This window comes from Rhipicephalus microplus, chromosome 1 (genome assembly GCF_043290135.1).
Source record: "Rhipicephalus microplus isolate Deutch F79 chromosome 1, USDA_Rmic, whole genome shotgun sequence".
NCBI classification, from domain to species: domain Eukaryota; kingdom Metazoa; phylum Arthropoda; class Arachnida; order Ixodida; family Ixodidae; genus Rhipicephalus; species Rhipicephalus microplus.
This window is the reverse complement of record NC_134700.1, coordinates 7,179,285-7,198,361: the sequence shown is the minus strand read 5'-3', so window position 1 is coordinate 7,198,361 and position 19,077 is coordinate 7,179,285. Positions and strand designations below refer to the sequence as shown.

Sequence of the window (19,077 nt, the reverse complement as noted above, 5' to 3'; positions counted from 1 at the left end):
CAATGCTTTCATAATTGTCGATTTGACTGAGGATATGGGCATCAATGTTTCCTTTGACCAAGACAGCGACGCCTCCCCCCCTTGACGGCCTATCTCGTCGGAAAACGCGATACGATGGGGGGAAAACGTCTTCATCCGAAATTTCACCTCGCAGCCAGGTTTCCGTAATAATTACCACATGTGGGTTATTAGCCAGGGTGATAGCCTCAAGCTGTTCAGATTTATTTGCAATACTTCGCGCATTTAAATTCAACAGCCGAAACTCTTTCTCTTCAGGCGGTTTTCATCAAGGGGCCACTAATCCACTCTGAAAATTGGCTAGCTTTACTCTGCAGTTCTTTTTGTCGTCCCAAATGTATGTTTCTTTATCAACCCGCAGCCGGTCATTTGAAAGATGAACTTTCTTTCCCTGCAATTTTTCATTCCTAGCACTTTCCCACAATAATTTGCGCTTCCTGAGTGTTTGTTTAGAGTAGTCGCTTTGGACTGATATTTGCGTTCCTTTCAGCTTATGAGCGTTTTTTAGGATGAGTTCTTTTTCATTAAAATCTTGGAAGTAAATTATAATCGGGCGATCCTTGCCAGGCTTGCCTAACCTGTGAATCCGGCTGACAGATCTGCATGGGACACCAAGTTTGCCAGAAAAAACTTTCGTGAGAACTTTATCTTTCAAATCATTTTCAGTTTCAGTCGGGTCATCCTGTACGCCAAAAACTAATAAATTGGATCGTCTACTTCGGTCTTCCAAGTCGGTGATCTTTGCCTCAAGAGAAACTATAGTTTGTTCTAAAGTGTCAATTCGAGCAGTTCGCTGTTCCAATTCAGCAAACCTCGCGTTAAGGCTGGTAATAAGCATTTGCATGTTATCTTGCTGAGTCCTCAGAGCAGCTATATCTTGAGAGATTTTGTTTTGACCGGCCAAGAGTTGCTTAAGTTGATCCTCTATAACTGGCCCAGGGTTCGTCTCGACATCCCCGCACAAAAGTAGCGTGCATACACAATATACATCATGTAAAAGTGTGAGACACTGGTGCAGGCACGGCAAGACCAAAAGACATCGGTAATCACTCTTAGTGCTACTGGAGTAGGCACCAACCTTGGAAAAGCAGAAGAGCGGCTTGTTAAGCCACATGCCTGCTGATGGTCCGCCGTGCCCACTGAAGACGAAATCCTGGAGGCCGAGATTTAAAGGTGTCGAACTTGACGTCACGTGGTGCGGAGTCTGCGCAGTTGGCTTTTCCAATCGCTGACGGCATGAGTGACGAGGCACCAGCCACATGGACAGTCCATGATTAAACCCGAAGCCAGTGTGAAGATCCGGTTGAACGAACGCATCGGCAAGACCAAGTAGAAAAACCTGGGAAAAGCAGAAGAGCGGCTTGTTAAGCCACATGCCTGCTGATGGTCCGCCGTGCCCACTGAAGACGAAATCCTGGAGGCCGAGATTTAAAGGTGTCGAACTTGACGTCACGTGGTGCGGAGTCTGCGCAGTTGGCTTTTCCAATCGCTGACGGCATGAGTGACGAGGCATCAGCCACGTGGACAGTCCATGATTAAACACGAAGCCAGTGTGAAGATCCGGTTGAACGAACGCATCGGCAAGACCAAGTAGAAAAACCTGAGAAAAGCAGAAGAGCGGCTTGCTAAGCCACATGCCTGCTGATGGTCCGCCGTGCCCACAACTCCATCCATTGTTGCCGGCCAAGCTCTTCTCCATCCATTGTTGCCGGCCAAGCTCTTTGACATAAGTCTCAATTTTTTTATTGAGCAAAGATATACTCACCCTAAGCTTCCCATGAAGCCTCTGCGTACACCACCGTCCAAGCAGGCCATCCTTAGCTTCCAGTAAATGCGTCAATTTTGAATTCATTTTCTGAACTTCCAGCTGCGTTTCAATCTCTTTCGTAGGCCTTCCTACTGCACATTGCAGTCGAGAGAGAAGCCCTGCAAAATCATTGTCATCCGAGGCATCGTCCTCCTAATGCACCTGAAGAGATCCCAGTCCACATATCTGTGCTTGAAAGTTAGCAATAGCTGTATCCCAATAAGTGCCTCCATAATGTAGTGATCACTGACCAAGTCCTCCTGCAAGTTACCCCGCTCTCCGTACGCATCTCTAAAGAGTACCAGATCAGGAGTAGTATCTCTCTTAATCGAATCTCCCCCTCTAGTCGGAAACCTAAAATCTGATCAGCATCAACCCAAACTCCGAGGCCCGATTTGCTAAACCCGTACTCCTAACAGTACTGCAGCCATGTCCCCATTCCATACAGGGAGTATGAAAGTCTCCTGCAACAAGCGAGGCCATACACACAGCTTTCCGAATCGCAGCCGAGAGCAAAGTCCCAAATTCTCTCAGCTTATCTGAAAGAGAACTATATACATTCAGAACACAAATACAGGCCTGACATTTTCGACCCAGAATAATTTCCCCCAACTGGGCTTCAAGCCCAGACTAGTACTAAGGTATATAATGCGCAAGGAAAGACAAGCCCTTCACAACCACGATTGCTATCCCCCGTCCCGTGTCTCCACAGCTGGCGACAGCTTGGTATGCAGGAAAGGTCGAATCATTACCCATCAATGTTTCCTGTAAGAGAATGACCTCCGGCTTATTTTCTGCCAGTCGGATCAGCTGCACCAGTGCAGCTCTACGCTTGCTGAAGCTGGCACAATACCAATGCCACATCCCCGACCCGACGTCCCTGCCATGTTCGCGGAGCACACACCATCATATCATCAGCCGTGCTGGTCTCCCTGCTAGGACCGGGACCTCACAACTGCAATTCAGCTACCAGCTCATGCCTACCCTTAGCAAGAGCCTTTGGACGCTCCAACACCGTGATCCCGCCCTCCAAAGAGGACAAAACATATATCATACGATCCAATGCTGTCTCCACACGTGCCAACCTATCATCTACGCCACCCGTCACAGCAGATAGGGTAGCTTTCAACTCTACTGCCACGACCACAGATTAATTTTCTGATTGCTCCTCAGCAGGAGCCAGGGCTCAGCCCTAAGGAGACTATCTTCTTACGATCGCCCTGAGCCCTCTCCTTGAACAACTCAAAAGCCGCCTTGAGTTGTACAAAGTCCCTCCCCAACTGCTTATTCTCAGCCTCGAGAGCTTGCATATGGGGATTTACAATATACTTCGACCTGCCTCTCACTAATGACTGGCCTCTTTGTTCAAGAGGCTCAGGCTTCAGCTGATTCTTGACTTTATCCGCCCACGTTGTATGCTTCTCAGGTTGTCTGTGACTCCTGCTGCAGGACCACACCGACGCCTCACGATGTGAAGACTGATGCCCACCCGTACCTGCCCAAGTCGCTGACCGAGAGCATTCCCTGGATCGGGAGCGCAAGTACTCACTGGACCAACAGCGAGAGCAACGGATGGAAGTCTTCCAGCAGCTGAAGTCTCTGTTGATGCAACCCTCAGCCCCGCCGGCGCTGTCCCAAGCTGCCTTCTGCTATTTTCTTGCGTGCTGTCGATGACGCCGCTTCCGGCGCCGCACTACATACAGCCCCTCAAAGCGCTCCTTGCATTCCTTGCTGCCCATAAAATGTGGGCCCCCACACAACCCACACTTCGGCTCACACACATGATGCTGAACTTCATCTGTCGGGCCCGAGACAATGAGAACTCGACACCTACGGCACTTTGCTTTCTCCTACGCACTGCTAGGACAGATGTCAGCTTGATGATCAACTTGACTGCAGGCATAACAAACGTCCACCTGGCGACGATAAAGGTAGCAGGGCACAAGCGCCGTTCTGCACACCACTGTGTTGAAACCCTCATGCCGTCAAAGAGGACCACTGAAGCTGACGTGGTCTTAATGTACTTCACCTCCAAAACAGCTGGTTTCCGACCAGCAACAACCATGCGCTTAGCACTTCATCATCAGGTCAATGTTGCAAAGGACGATATAAGCAGACACCTCAAACGACCCCATCCGAGTGCAAGTCTCACAGACCCGTGCATACTTTATCGCATCGAACTCATGCAGTGTAGAGACAGACGACAATGATAATCTGCAGCTTGTTTGGGCACACTCCATCCTCCTTTGTCTAATCCTCTGTCAGGCCTGCCACCATAGATAGAGCCTGAGCTAGGAGAACAATGTCTCCCTTCGCCACATTCAGTCTGCCTCGCCTTAATAGTAAATACTTTACTAAATACTAAATACTAAGATAGATAGATATGTGGGGTTTAACGTCCCAAAACCGCTATTTGATTATGAGAGACGCCGTAGTGGAGGGCTCCGGAAATTTAGACCACCTGGGGTTCTTTAACGTGCACCGAAATCTGAGCACACGAGCCTACAACATTTCCGCCTCCACTGGAAATGCAGCCGCCGCAGCCCGGATTCGAACCCGCGACATGCGGGTCAGCAGCCGAGTACCGTAGCCACTAGACCACCACGGCGGGGCAAATACTAAATACTAAATACTAAGTACTAATACTTTAGTACTTAGTACTAAAGCCTTAATATTATTCCTTGGGAGCATCGACGTTCGTGAAAATCCTGCAGCCCATCTCGAGCCTCGTCACACCGCTTCCTGTACCTTACCAGAGCCGGCGGATGCCTGCACTCCCCCATGGGAACTGCTGCCTGCCGACGATTCGTGTGCCACATCACTTTGATGGGAACGAGATGTTGCAATTCACCCTTCCGATCTTCCAGGTCCTCAGGACTCGCATCCCTCCCTCCCACTTCTACCGTTGCTGGCATAATCGCTATTGCCTCCTTCTGCTACGAAGACAAAGACGGGTGCGAAGTTAGGGCGAGTTCTCACTCACCGTCTACCCAGCGAAGTAGGCTTAATGCGGCCCAAACGTTCAATGTTCCGGGACATGTTCAAAAAAGCACCTACTGAAACAATGTTGACATCCCCGAAATATGTGCATCTAGCTGCTTCAGAAAATACACAATTCTCCGAGGTTCTGATGGGAAAATCACAGAAAACTATTGAAAAAGCAGGAGCTGACATGACCCCCACCACACTGGCCAACGCTGGCAGTGTCCGCTGACAGCAACATGTCATAATTTTTTTGTTGTTTAGTTCAAATTTGTTCACAGCCTGGCAGTTATGAATGTGGATAAGACACAGGAGTGGGTTGTAGCCGGAAACATACTGTGTCGATGTAAACAACTGAGCATCCTAATACACAGCTGTGCGTGCTAGTCGGGTGCTGCAAGCTTCTATTCTGTCTCTGTGCTAATATTGGCAATGTTATTTCATATTGTACTCCACGTGCTTCTTCGGATGCTGTATGCAGCGGTGAGACTTTTCTCCTCTGGCTGTGTTCATTTGGGTGAAAGCCTTAGATGCCTCTTGAAACGTGAAACATGAGTGATACAAAACAGCACCTATTTAATGACCTCATGATGCCACACATCACAAAAGTTTGTGATTCCATGTGACGTCACAACACGAGGCGTCACATGATGACATCACCACACGATATATCATCACTTGCTCAAAGATGAGCCGGTTCCAGGGGCAGTGCAAAATTACGTTAGTTGCTGATCAATGGGTGGTAGGGCAGGATCAATTGTACTTCTAGAGTTACTGCATATGGTTCATTATGTGGTACATTGAGGCCACAGTAGTGTCCCATGCAGGGACACTAAATACATCGATTCAGAGGAGAGCTTTCACCTTGAAGGTGTCTTAGGTGAATACAGCCCGGGATTTTTATCAAGGAGAATGGACAGCTTCATCCTCTTTACGGCAGCCACTGCATTAGAACCAAAGAGGAATGAACGGTTGTTCGTCGGAGGAAGACTTTCGAGGGCGGCACCTGCTTGCCCTCCCTACTCGCCCAAATGCATGCGGAAAAGCCCCTTTTACATGCAAAGAAGGAAAAGCCAAATTCTTGTGAGGCAGCGACTTGGGGCCCATCCAAAGTTTTTACACACACACGTTATAGCATTGTCGTGTTAAAAAAATAGTTGGACATAAGCGTTCCATATAGTCGGGTTCGACTGTCCTCGAGCAGCTATTGCTGGAATTTCATGTTAACCACAGTAGATGTACTCATTTTCATGCTTGTTATTACTGCCTTGTATAGATTGGACATTGTATCCCATAAAGCTGTTTATGTAGCACACAACCCTCCAGCATTTAAATACTAGAAAGTGTACTGAACCAACTCATCTTTAAAACAACCCAGGACATGGAAACAAACACCAGGTGCCACTCACAACACGCCCACAGGGATCGCAGGAGTTATGTTATTGAGAAGACACACAAACTGACCCTATGTTGACCATACTGCAGTCACTGTGAGCACAGCATACTCGGTATATTTTGGTGATAAAAGTGAAAGTTACATTAGCTTGCAGCATGTGCACAAGATGAAATGCTTAGCTTGTTAATGTGCCTTCATCGTTCACGCACATTGCGCTTTAAAGAAGAATATTCTGCTGTTATGTTCCTGAATTCTGTAGATCCGTGTTCCTGGAGTGAAATGGAAACAGGTAGACAGTGGAAAAACAAGATGGTCCAACCCCACAAAGGATACAGGTTTCTCAAAGTTCCGAGTATCCCAAAGCACGAGCTGGTTCTGGAAAAGATCGCACAACAATGCATAGTTATATACATAATCACTGTACGGGCACTGTACGGGGCACTGTCATTAAAACCTTCTTACCTCTCCAAATCGTGCTGCATTTCAGCATCTAGGACATTACACAAGACTAACTGACAATCGCACAGACAATGTAATTTACTTCTGTGATTTAGTATAGCACCTTTAGACCCAAGAACATTACACCACTGGGAAAAGACAGGACTACAGATTACATTTGAAAGGTCAGCATTGCACATTTTAAACTGAACCAGAGAGATCATGTTACTTTGTCAATGATCCAATACATTGAAATTTGTACCGCCACCAGTCACTGCTCTGTGTCTGCACGAGAAGACCATCGGCTCAGATGGGAGCAAAGTGCTGCTTTTGGTTGTGCATTTCTTTGGCCTCCTGCAAATTGCCTGGAGCATACCGTGGCTGCTCATGAGTTTCAACTGCCATGACACTGCGAATCAGCATTTGATGCCAATCATCAGACCACTGCTTCATTCAATGTAAACAAGCGCAGAAGCCGTGGACCGACACCGTGTGGAACCAGTATAAAGGGCCACCCTTTCGACCGCGCAACCACTGGGCACAGCGGCACCAGAAAGACACCATCCTCTGTTTTTGCTGTGCAGGTGAGGACAGCAAGTGTTAGCGTTCAAGCAGCCCCTTTCTGCCAGTGCTACAGTGCTTATGACAATTTTGCTTGGTTCATGCTGCTGCTATATGCCACTAGAAACTGTTAATTTAACAGTGGGATGTTGAAACGAATCTCGGTCGTGATATGGCAAAAATATTACAGCAGTTTAAAGAAATTGATGCTAAATTAGATATAAAAAAGATGCCTGGTAGAAATTGTAAAAAAGGGCTTTGTCAAACCTTGACGAAAAGGTCACTTCCTATCAGGAACAGCTTTTGCGTGTAAACCAAGTCGCTTGAAAGGAAGATCGATAAATTAGAAAACCACAGAAAAAGGCCTCATTTGGTCATTTTTGGGAGGGTAAAAATGGTGGATCCTCCATGATCTTCTCGGGCTGGAACCAGTCCCATTCACAGATTAAGTCATCCATCTCCGAATAAGAAACGATGGGTCATTCTGAGACTGCTTGATACGAGAGATTGTATTAAGCAGTTGAAGAAAACTTCTATCAACAAGTGAGGAATATTCTCATAAAGTTTGTCAGGTTAGGCGGAAGCTGTGGGCAAGTACGACAGAAAACTGTGGGACAAAGTTTCCTTGGTACGTTTGAAACGAGCCCCCCCCCCCCCCCCTCCATACTTTGAAACTCTATTTCAACACTCGAGATGCTGAGGGTCAAAAAGCTTCTAATGGGCTTGACTGGGACCACGCCCCCTTACAAATGCGTGGCATAGACAACAGTTTTATTGAAAAAAAAAATGTACATATTGAGGAAGCAGTTTATTGACCGTTTATGCAAGTGAAAATAAAGCATAAAGATTTAAGATGATAAACTCAGGAGGTTAAACTGAAAAAAGAAAATAGAAATTATTGTAATTATTTCTTACACAAACGAAAATCATTATTACAGTGTAATGATACAAGTACTAGTAAATTTGCATTGAACTCTGATTGCGTATGTGCCCATGTGATAAGACACACAAAATGTTTTGAAAGAAGAAAAGAAGAAAACATGCATAATTTTACTCAGATGGTAATATGACATTCAAGTAAAATGGTAAGAGAAAGCGAAGCATTTCTTTGCCAAAGTTGGTGTGTGTGCGTGGGATAAACCAGGTGTAATTGAGACGGGTGTTCTGAGCAACTTTGCGATGCTTTAGGACAGCAAGAGTTCCTGAAAGGTTGTCACATTTTAATCCTGCGTGGTAGCGTTTCACAAGCATTGCATGGTAGTATTGTGGTAGAAATAGTAGGTTCATGTCCTGAAATATGGGAATTTGTGCCATTGCATAGGAATGCAATGGCACAAATAGCTTTTTCTGTATGACGTGCAATTTGTGGATATTTGTTAACGTTGTCGTACCCCAAACCAGATGACAGTTGTTAACATGAGATAAAAACAAGGATTTATAACTAACGTGATTGCTTGGGCGAATTGGTACGACATGATTCACATAAAAAAAACAGTGCCAATAACGAGGGACAAGAAAAGAAGGAAACAGACAGCGGCACTGACTTACAAGATTTATTTGCTGGAATCGCGCAATATATACTTGAGCAACATCTGACAAAAAAGAGAAAATACATATCAAAGAAAACATAATTCACCTAACACCCGAGTAATCATCGTGATAACGCGCCATGAACAACACGTGTGCCAATGTTCTGAAGAAAATCCATTTCTTTTTGTGATAGAGCAATCGAAGGCCTGCTGACACATGCACTGCCCAGCCTTTCTATTTTTGCAGCATCATAAATTTCGCGTATCATCTGATCCCAATGACGCTTAATGACGGCACAATTCTTAAAGTCAAGAACACAACCGCAGTCTCAGCAATGAATGCCGAGGTGGCCAGATACTGTAGAAGAGGCGTTGTGAGCGTGCTCTTTCAGCCGCTAATTTAAGCACCTGCCTGTTTGGCCGATGTACCACTTGTCGCAGGACAAGGGTAGAGAGTACACCACCCCTTCGATGCATGGAACGTACTTCTTCCAATGCTTGATTTTGCAGCCTCGCTCTTCCTTGGAGCCCAGATGGAACCAGATGTTCACTGCTCAAGTATATATTGCGCGGTTCCAGCAAACAAATTTTGTTGTAAGTCAGTGCCGCTGTCTCTCTCCTTCTTATCTTGTCCCTCGTTATTGGCACTGTTTTTTTTTATGTGAAGGATTTATAGATGAGAAGTTTCACTGCCTTAGGTAGTGAAAAACACACGCGCGATAATATTGTTACGGTTAAAGTCGAAGGGTGTTTATTAGCAGGGCGAAGTTGATGGTTCGGTAGTAATGGCGTCAGTATCTGCACCAGTTCACGTCTTCCTCCTCTTCTCCTCTCTCGGCTCATAGCCGTTGCATTTCCCAGCTCCCAGACGAAGCCCACTGGGCGAGTATGAATCATTCTGAATGTTGAGCGCGAAACCATTTAAGGCGGGCGAAATGTACCAGATGGGTCTGGTTTGACCGACGGCCAGCTGATGTCAGCCATGCTACAACGTATGTCAAATCGCTCCAACGATCAACAATGACGAATGGGCCACTGTACTGAGGTAAAAACTTTTCACATAGGCCTCGTTTACGTTGTGGCGTCCACAACCACACAAAGTCTCCTTTGCAGTATGCTACAGACTGATGGCGGCTGTCATAGCTTTCCTTTGATCGGTGTTGCGAAGCCACAGTACGAAGAAGAGCAATATGTCGGGCTTCTTTGGCTAGCAGAGTGTCTTGGAGACAGAGTAGTCGCTATGGAAGTCAAATGATAGAATAGTATCGATGAAGCTTGACGGTGAATGTGTGTAAAGGAGGTGAAAAGGACTGTAATTGGTTGTCTCATGTTTGACCATGTTATACGATCAGTAATGAAGGGGAGAACCTCGTGCCAGTCCTTGTGGTCAGACGATACGTACATGGCCAACATCTTAGTCAGAGTTCTGTTCGAACGTTCTACCAGCCCATTCGTCTGAGGGTGATACGGGGATGAATGGCGCAACTGTGAATTGCACAGACGAACCAGTTCTTCGACGGCATCCGCAACGAACTGAAGACCGCAATCACTAATAATCACTCTGGGATGGCCATGCCGAAGAATGATGAATCTAAGCAAAAACATGGCCACGCACGCCGCTGTTGAAGATGGTATTGCTGCAGTTTCTGTGTAACGAGTCAGATGGTCGACGCACACTATCACCCGAAGCAATACTTTTTTGCAGACTAGTTGGTTCATACTTGAGAAATTGAATTGCTGCACAAACTTGAAGGAAAACAAGAGAGACAGGAAAGAGCGCAGTTTTTTTTTTTTTTAAAGAGCACAGACTATCAACTGTTAATTGTAATTTCTTGAAGCCAATATATACACATGCTACACTGCGCTTCCACGATGCGCACAAAACCAAAGATGCCGCGAAGCCGACCCAAAACAAATCAAATCAAAATTAACGGCCACCACAATGACAAAAGTGAAAAATGGCAAAATACAAAAGTGATACCCACCACAACCTAAACTGCGTATTCCCAAGGTGTGCGCTCATCTTTTTTTTTAATTTATCTTTCATTACTTATGCACCAAGCATCAACAAAGGCATGAAAAAATGAAAACGTACTCTAGAGACTTTTGTTTAAAAAACACTAAAAATAGCGCTTAGCACCGAATAAAAGAATGAAATAACAATTTTATATTCACTCCAAGCAGCCCCAATTGAGCAACCCGAAGAAGCAGTACGCCGAGAGAGTCAAAAACTATAATAACATAAAACTTTACAAAACATTACGTAGCGTCACATGGAAAATAAAACAAGAACACTTATGAACGATACAAAAGAAGAGAAATGAAAGAGAACACAATACAAGGCATTAGCCACAACATTACACATGACCATGTAGGAAGACCATTTCCCTGTCCGAAAGTGAAATTGAAGGCATGCTTATGCACTTGTCATTATATTGCCTGATAAAGTACGCTTCGATAATCTCCCTTTTCGGTCTTTTCACGTGCCTTAGCCATGACTGACGCATTCTCAAACCGGGAGCTGCAACCACATGTCCTACAGTGGAAATCTAAATGACCACCATTATTTCCTTTTATGGCCAGACTGTGCTGATGCACGCGTTCGTTGAGGCAACATCTGCCCTATGTACACCCTCCCACACAACAAAGGGATCAGATATACAACAGCAAATACACACCTAATAAACACGTTCGCATGCTTTTTTGTGCATTTTGCCTTCTTCTGTGTAGTCATTAACGAACAGATCTGACCTAACTTTGTAGGTGCTGAAAACAGTACATCAACACCGTACCTATAGCCACCTTTTTTACATTGTGGGAAACACTATGTAAGTAAGCCATAAAATAAATAGGCCTCCTCTCCCTTCCTTCGACGCTTGGACCCCCGCCCTTGTATTTTTTAAGAAGGCTTTCGCAAGCGCTAACTGAAAACTGTGCCGGTATCCAGCCGCGCCCAGACGAGCTACCTGATTCTCGAAGATTTCAAACATCAGATGAGGGCAAGACTTGTCGAGGGCTGCCGCACAAGCTGACAACACAATGCCCCTCTTAATCAACTTCGAGTGCGCACTATCAAAAGGCAACAAGCCTTTCTTCAATCGCGGATTATATTTGAAGCAGATGTGCTCCTTGGCAAACCTCAGCCGTAGGTCCAGAAACTGGATCTCATTTTCGACCGGCATTTCGTGCGTGAACTTCAGGCCACTGGAGTGTCTGTTGAAAACCTCAAGGACACCTTTCACAGAGAACCTTGTACCCGTTCACATGGGACCTTCCCAAGCACGATAAGGCAGTCGTCCACATACCTGAAGGTGCGAACGACATCCAAATGGGACAGCTCATCCTTCAGGCGTTGGTCGAAGGCTGCCAAGAATATGTCACTGAGAACAGGCGCGACTGCAGAACCAATACAAATTCCAGCTTTTTGGACGTAGGTACCCTCCTGGTGGCTGATTGCAGTGGACACAAGGTAGAATTTCAAAAGTTCCAAAAAGTTATTCCTGAAGATACCATGCTTGTTTTGGAAATTAACTTCACCGAATTCTTCGATTGCACTCTTGACAGCATCAAAAAGCACGCCATGCGGAATTGAGTAAAAAAGCTCTTCCACATCAATTGAAAAAGCCATGGACGCCACTGGTAAGCCTTCCTTCAAAGTAGAAAGGATTTCCAAAGAACTTCGCACTAAGAAAGGGTCACTGCTGTTAAGAGAACCAAGTATGCTTTGTAGGTACTGCGACACTACCCTTTGCCAGCTACCCTTCTCGGACACAATGAGGCGTAGCGGGTAGTCACACTTGTGCGCCATGCAGGTGAAAAATGACTGTAGCGTCACATTGCTTGCTTTTACCACTTCTCTGCAGAGCGCATCAAGGTTCATTTCTTTCAACAGTTTTTGTACCATGGTCTTCCGTTTTTTTGGACAGAAATGCACCTCCTTCAAGTTTTTGCACACTGCATCTAGTGCCTTGTCCTTGTACATTCGTTCAAGAAGAACCACGAATCCTTCCTCTTTGTCTGAGGTTAAAACCATCAAATTTCTTTCTTTGAGTGCCTCCACGACGAATCTTAGAGGAGGCATAGGAACCCGCTGATCACTCACGGTTTTCACTAGGCAGTCTATTCAGTCCCCGGTGGCCGTCTGCTGGTCCTGCTCTTGTACACGTTGGCCAAATCCATGCACGTGGAACAACATTCCAGGACGCGTTGAACGGGGTTGGAAACTGCATTTGGGACCCTTTTTGAGGACTTGCTCCACTGTTGCAGGAATCCTTACGTCTCCCAGGTAAGTGACGCTACTACCTGTTGCAGCCAGTTGTGGTTTTGAAGTAAATATTGACCTGACGTTCTGCCACAAGAACTCCGCCAACCGATTCGCCTTCCTTTTGAGCTTTGCAAATTGTTGCTGGCCTGTATCACAACCACAGTCCTCTTGGAGTACTACCCTGAGCCAGTCAAAATAGAATCGCACTTGTCTCGACGATTGAGACTTCATCAGCTTACAAACTCTCTTGGCGTGGCCCCAGGATGGCTCCAGAGCGCTGAAAAGTACTTTCACTTCAATTGGAACATATTTCTTCTTTAAGCAATAGGACAGATATCGAGACATGCAGATGAACTGTGCGACAAGGTTCACGCAAGCCATAGCAGCTTGTGGCTTCTTCAGGTAACGTAGCAAAGAGTCCGCAAAACTAGAAATATGCTGAAGCAGTATGCTGAAGCTGCGCTCTTTCCTGTCTCCCTTGTTTTCCTCCAAGTTTGCGCAGCAATTCCATTTTTCACTATCACCCATCGATTGTTGTTAGCCAAACGTGGAAATGGGCCCAAAAGGTCGATACCAACTTGATCAAATGGTAGATGAGGAGATGGCAGCGGATAGAGAAGACCTGGCGGAGGAGTCGTAGGCCACTTGTAGCGTAGACATTGTTCGCAACTTGCGACATAGTGCTTGACTGTGTCCCACATACTGAGCCAGTAAAAGCGCTCTTGTGTCCTATTCAAAGTTCTGATGAACCCAAAGTGACCAGCTGTCGCATCGTCATGCATCGCCTTTAGTATGTCAAATTGTAGGCTCAGTGGTACGACTAGAAGGAAGCGTGCGCCTTTATCCGAATAATCTGTCTTGTATAGAAGGCCGTCACGGACACAAAACCAGCCGTTGGCTTGTGGACGCGATGCCGCGGCAAGTAATGGCTCCAAGCTAATATCAGCCTCTTGTTCGTTCTTGAAAGTACTTAAGTCAGGGAATGTGGAAGAAATGGAGGCAAAACAGTCGTCAAAAGTGTCTTCTTGACACTCAGTCGTCTTTAGGGGAAGGCGGGAGAGACAGGCGGCATCTGCGTGACGGTGTCCAGGCTTGAACGAGATGACAAAGCCGTACTCCTGAAGTCGAAGAGTCCAACGTGCCAGTCGACCATTCGGGTCACGAATATTCACCAGTCAGCATAAAGCGTGATGGTCAGTAACGATAGTGAACGGACATCCATAGATATAAGGTCGAAATTTGTGTACCCCAGAAACAGCTGCCAAGCATTCTTGTTCTGTTACAATATAGTTGCGTTCAGCTTTGTTGAAAGAGCAACTGGCATAGGCCAATACGTGCTCAGCCCCTTGATGACGCTGCACAAGTACAGCACCGATGCCGATACCACTAGCATCAGCATGCACTTCCGTAGGCAAGGACGCATCGAAGTGATGCAGTATGGGCGCCTACGTTAGTAGAAACTTTAGCTGGCGAAACGCATTATCGCAAGCTGAAGTCCAGTTGAAAGGGACGTCCTTTTGAAGAAGACATGTAAGGGGATGCAACACGTCAACAAACCTCGGAACGAAACGATGAAAATATGAGCATAGGCCCAAGAAGCTCCTCAATTCCCGCACCGATATTGGTGGTTCGAAAGAGCTCACGGCCTCGATTTTTCGTGGGTCTGGCCTTATTCCATTTTTGTCAACGAGATGTCCAAGTACTAATGACTCCGTTTCACCGAAACGACATTTCTTAGAGTTTAGGATCAAGCCGGCCTTTTGTATGCAATCCAAAACAAGACTAAGATGTCTGTTAGGCTCTTTCAGTGTGCTGCCCAAAATCACCACGTCATCTAGGTAGCACAAACGAATTTCCCATTTAAGTCCTCGAAGTATTGTGTCCATAAATCGTTCGAATGTTGCCGGTGCATTACAAAGACTGAACGGTATAACATTAAATTCATAAAGGCTGTCAGGTGTCACAAAGGCCGTTTTCTCTTTGTCGTTTGGGTGCATGGGTACTTGCCAATACCCTGATCGCAAATCCAATGACGAAAAATGGGAAGCAAAATGCAGGCGATCAATGACGTCATCAATTCTAGGAAGCGGAAACACATCTTTTTTGGTGACCGCATTTAGTTTTCTATAGTCTATGCAAAAGCGCCATGATCCATCCTTCTTTCTTACTAAGATCACAGGCGCTGCCCACGGAGTAGCTGACTCTTGGACAACATCTTTGCGCAACACATCGGTGACCTGTTCAGCTATCACTGCCCTCTCTATCGATGACACGCGGTGAGGTTTTTGACGAACAGGGTGTGCAGATCCGGTGCCAATTCTGTGATGAGCACAAGAACGCGGTAGTGAAGTCTTCGTGTCACCTTGTGTGAAATCGAACACCGAAAGATGTGTCATAAGGACACGTGCAAAAGCGTGACGTTCATGCGAAGGTAGCGACTTTCTGATCATTCTTAAGATCTCTTCTTCAAAAATGCTTCTTTGGGGTTCGATTGTTTCAGACTGCTGTTCTTCGCTTAAAACGATGATAGTGCTGCACGTGATTTCGTCGAACTCGGCAAGCTTCATATCACATGGAAGAACAGCAGGCACCAAAAAACAATTGAAAGCCCACAAGCTTGAGGCGCCGTTCACAACTGTCAAGAGAGAACGAGGCACAAGTACATTTTTCTTCACGCAACCCGTCGCAAGTGGTTGAATTTGTGCGTCAAACGATAGAAGGTTGGCAACAGCAAGATTAACAGGAACACATGATAAAGAACACGGTACTAAAAGAGAATCATTCGACACGACGAAGGAGTTTTTCTCCGGTAAAGATGTCTCAGCAAGCGTAAACAAAAGCACGTTATTCACTGTGCCACAATTAATGGAAGCACCAATCCTGAAGAAAGTCGATCCCAAGAATCACATCATGAGTGCACTGCAGTAATACCAAAAATTGCGTGACAAGATATTCAGCACCAAACAAAACACTTGCAACACAAATACCTAGAAGAACGAGGCACTCCCCGCTGACACCACGAAACGTCACACCACCATTCCACGGGATAATAACTATGCGACCAAGTCTTTCCTTGAATGTGGCACTCATGACGGAAACCGTAGCACCAGTATCCACTAACGCAGTTGCAGGCACACTATCAATTAACACACACATTTTGTTTTGGGACATCATAATAGGAAGAGGAGCAGTTTGAAGAGATAGAGACCAGCCGGCGACCTTACCTCCATAGGCCGCGCTGGCTAGTTTCCCGATGAAGGCAGTGGTGTAGAACGTCGCCGTGGGGATGGTGAATGGCGTGAGCGACTGGTTGGTGGCGTCGGGCTGCGGTCTAATGCTGGCGAGTCACTCCTCCTGTTAAAATGGCGGAAGGAATTCCTGGGTGGCGAGCCTATAGCGTTTGTTGCGCGATGTTCTGCCAGCCAATGATCGTCGTTGATGCCTTCAAGGTTAGGCCAAGTCGGTGGTGGGCCATACCTCGTCTGGCGGCGACGGCGACAAAAACGAGAGATGTGTCCTGTCGCACCGCAGCTGTAGCAAACAGGTGAAGGGCGACCGACGTTGTAGACTTCGGAATAAGCCACCCTCGGACGCTGCTAGTAGAAGATACGATTTTCCAAGTGGCGATTCATCGTCGTACCCCGATAAGCGCGTTGGTCATGCGTCACGTCGTCAAGAAACGTATGGTGGTGCTGTTGTAGGGGATCGGTTCGACTGTCTGCAACACCTGGCATGGCTGACAGCGAAGAAACCACCAGTGCAGCTTCCTGAGGTTGATTAAAAACGCAACCGAGCTGCTCGGCCTTCACGACGTTCATTGATTTGCTGTGACGCTCGAGTTCCTCACGGATGATTTGCCTCACAGTGGTAGCAAGGTCCCAATCGATACTGTCCTCAATGCTTGCAACAGTCGCAACATTCGCCAACCTGCCGAACTTTGGCGTGATACGGTGTAGCTTCAAGGTCTCAAACGTGCGGCAATGATGAATCACGTCAGCTACCGAATTGAGACTCTCCTTGCCAATCAAGTAGGTATACACGTCTTCGGCAATGCCTTTCAGAAGATGTCCGACTTTGTCCTTTTTGGACATAAGAGGATTCGCCGTCTTACACAGCTTCAGGATCGCCTCAATGTACGTGGTGCAAGTCTCACCTGGCACTTGAGCACGCTGAAGTAATGTCTGCTCGGCTCACTTTCTTTTTGCAGTGGAATCCCCAAAGCACTCTATGAGTTGGATAGCGAAGTGATCCCAGGTTGTTAGCAGCTCTTCGTGGTTCTCGAACCACACAAGAGCAGTGTATGTCAGGAAGAAAGCAACATACTCTAGCTGAGCCATAGCATCCCAGTCGTTGCACTTGCTCACGCGTTTGTAGTGTGTCAGCCAATCTTCCACATCCTCGCCGAGTTTCCCTGAGAAAGGGCGTGGTTCCAACTGACGCATCCAGGCACCGGGTGTCCGTGCCGGAGGAGTTGAAGATGACTGAAGGTCCCCGTTGTTTGACATCGCGAGTTCCGATAGTGTTGGAGGCAGTCGCGCGAGGTGTTGGCTTCGGCGAGGACCTAGCGGAGGTGGCTTTGTTGTCTTGGGGGAGTACCCAGCACCTCCACCACAAAACTGTTACGGTTAAAGTCGAAGGGTGTTTATTATCTGGGCGAAGTTGATGGTTCGGTAGTAATGACGTCAGTTTCTGCAACATTTCACGTCTTCCTCCTCTTCTCCTTTCTTGGCTCATACCCGCTGCAATATGCCTGAAATTCTTGATACTGTGCTGGATGGCTTTTCAGTATGTGCGTTCCAAGACATGTGTTCTTCAAAAAGTATTCCCAGACATGCTGTACTGAACTACCAAGTTTAATGATAATAACAAGAGGTTCGTTTATTTCTTGGCCTGAAATATGCAGCTTTTGTTTTTGATTTGTTTATTTTAAACAGTTGATGCTTGTCTATGAAGCCAATTTCACCAGTAGCTCATTTACGTCATTGATTAAGCTTTCACAATTTTCAGCATTAAGGAGCAAGGTTGTATCATCAGTGTATATAATACATTTTACAGACCCGTGTCAATTTTTACAATATCATTTATGTACATACAAAAAAGCAAAGGCCCTAATATGCAACTTTGTGGTACACCCCCTAAAATTTTTAGCAAACTTTTAGTAAAACGTCAACGCAGGTAGCGTCTGCTAGAGAATTTCCTGATAAAAAAAACTGACTGCTCGCACTGCACAACTGTTCACTGGCTACCTGGAATATATAGGCACAGGATCTTGACATCCAAGATATTGTCTATGGGAGATTTCTCCTGTGTGTTGTTGAACAATAAAAATTCGCAGTGTGCACGTTACTAAGAACGGATTGCTGGTCTTTGTGTCCAATTGGAGTCATCTGTCTCTAATTGCCCATGAGTAGCGATTGGCATTAAAACTCTCTACTACTGCGCCACACCAGAACGAAGATGCGATGAAATGCACGCAAGCGCATGCAGCAAACAGCGGTGGTAGCCTAGATACCACAAAGACAAGATGCAGTGGCGCCACCGGGATTTTTCTGCGCCAAATGACCTGTCTAAACTCCTGTTCACACCACTAGGATGTTGGTTCTAGTTCACTATAGGGCAATCAGAAATGTCACAGTGATTACACTTTCTTATTGGCTTGACATACCAAGACACATCTTAGGTTCGCAATGTTCCTGCTGGGCCACAATATTTCACACTAAAAAAATTTGAATCATTCCACATCAGATCAAGCAGCATTTAGCCGATCATCAGCAATATGGCTGAAGGAATTTCACTGTTTTTCTGCACATTCAAAACTCGCTTTGCGTCTTTTTTTTTTCTTCTGTGAAAAATTTCTTATTTATTTACGGAAATTCGCAGCGTTGCGCTGACCAAGCTAGAGGGCACTGAGCAACAATATTTTTTTCAAAGGTACTTATGTGATGCTCTGAATAAAATGGTGTTTGTAGCAAACTAATGACGAGATGGAAGTGTAAAATTACTTACTTGTTTACGTATACTAATTCTTCCAGGGCTTTTGGAAAAAGCAATACTGAAAAATACTGCCAAATTATTTTTTTTC

At 46.0% G+C, this 19,077-nt stretch overlaps 1 protein-coding gene across 9 annotated transcripts in view; it reads right to left on the bottom strand.

The window, feature by feature from the left end:
* Positions 1–19,077, bottom strand: part of mio (GATOR complex protein mio) — a 768,187-nt gene that overhangs the window by 507,153 nt on the left and 241,957 nt on the right. For all 9 annotated transcript variants that reach the window (XM_075896295.1, XM_075895366.1, XM_075865082.1 and 6 more), the window contains one exon: positions 6,537–6,578. In XM_075896295.1, the coding sequence (XP_075752410.1) occupies positions 6,537–6,578 (42 nt within the window). The remainder of the gene's footprint in view (positions 1–6,536; positions 6,579–19,077) is intronic.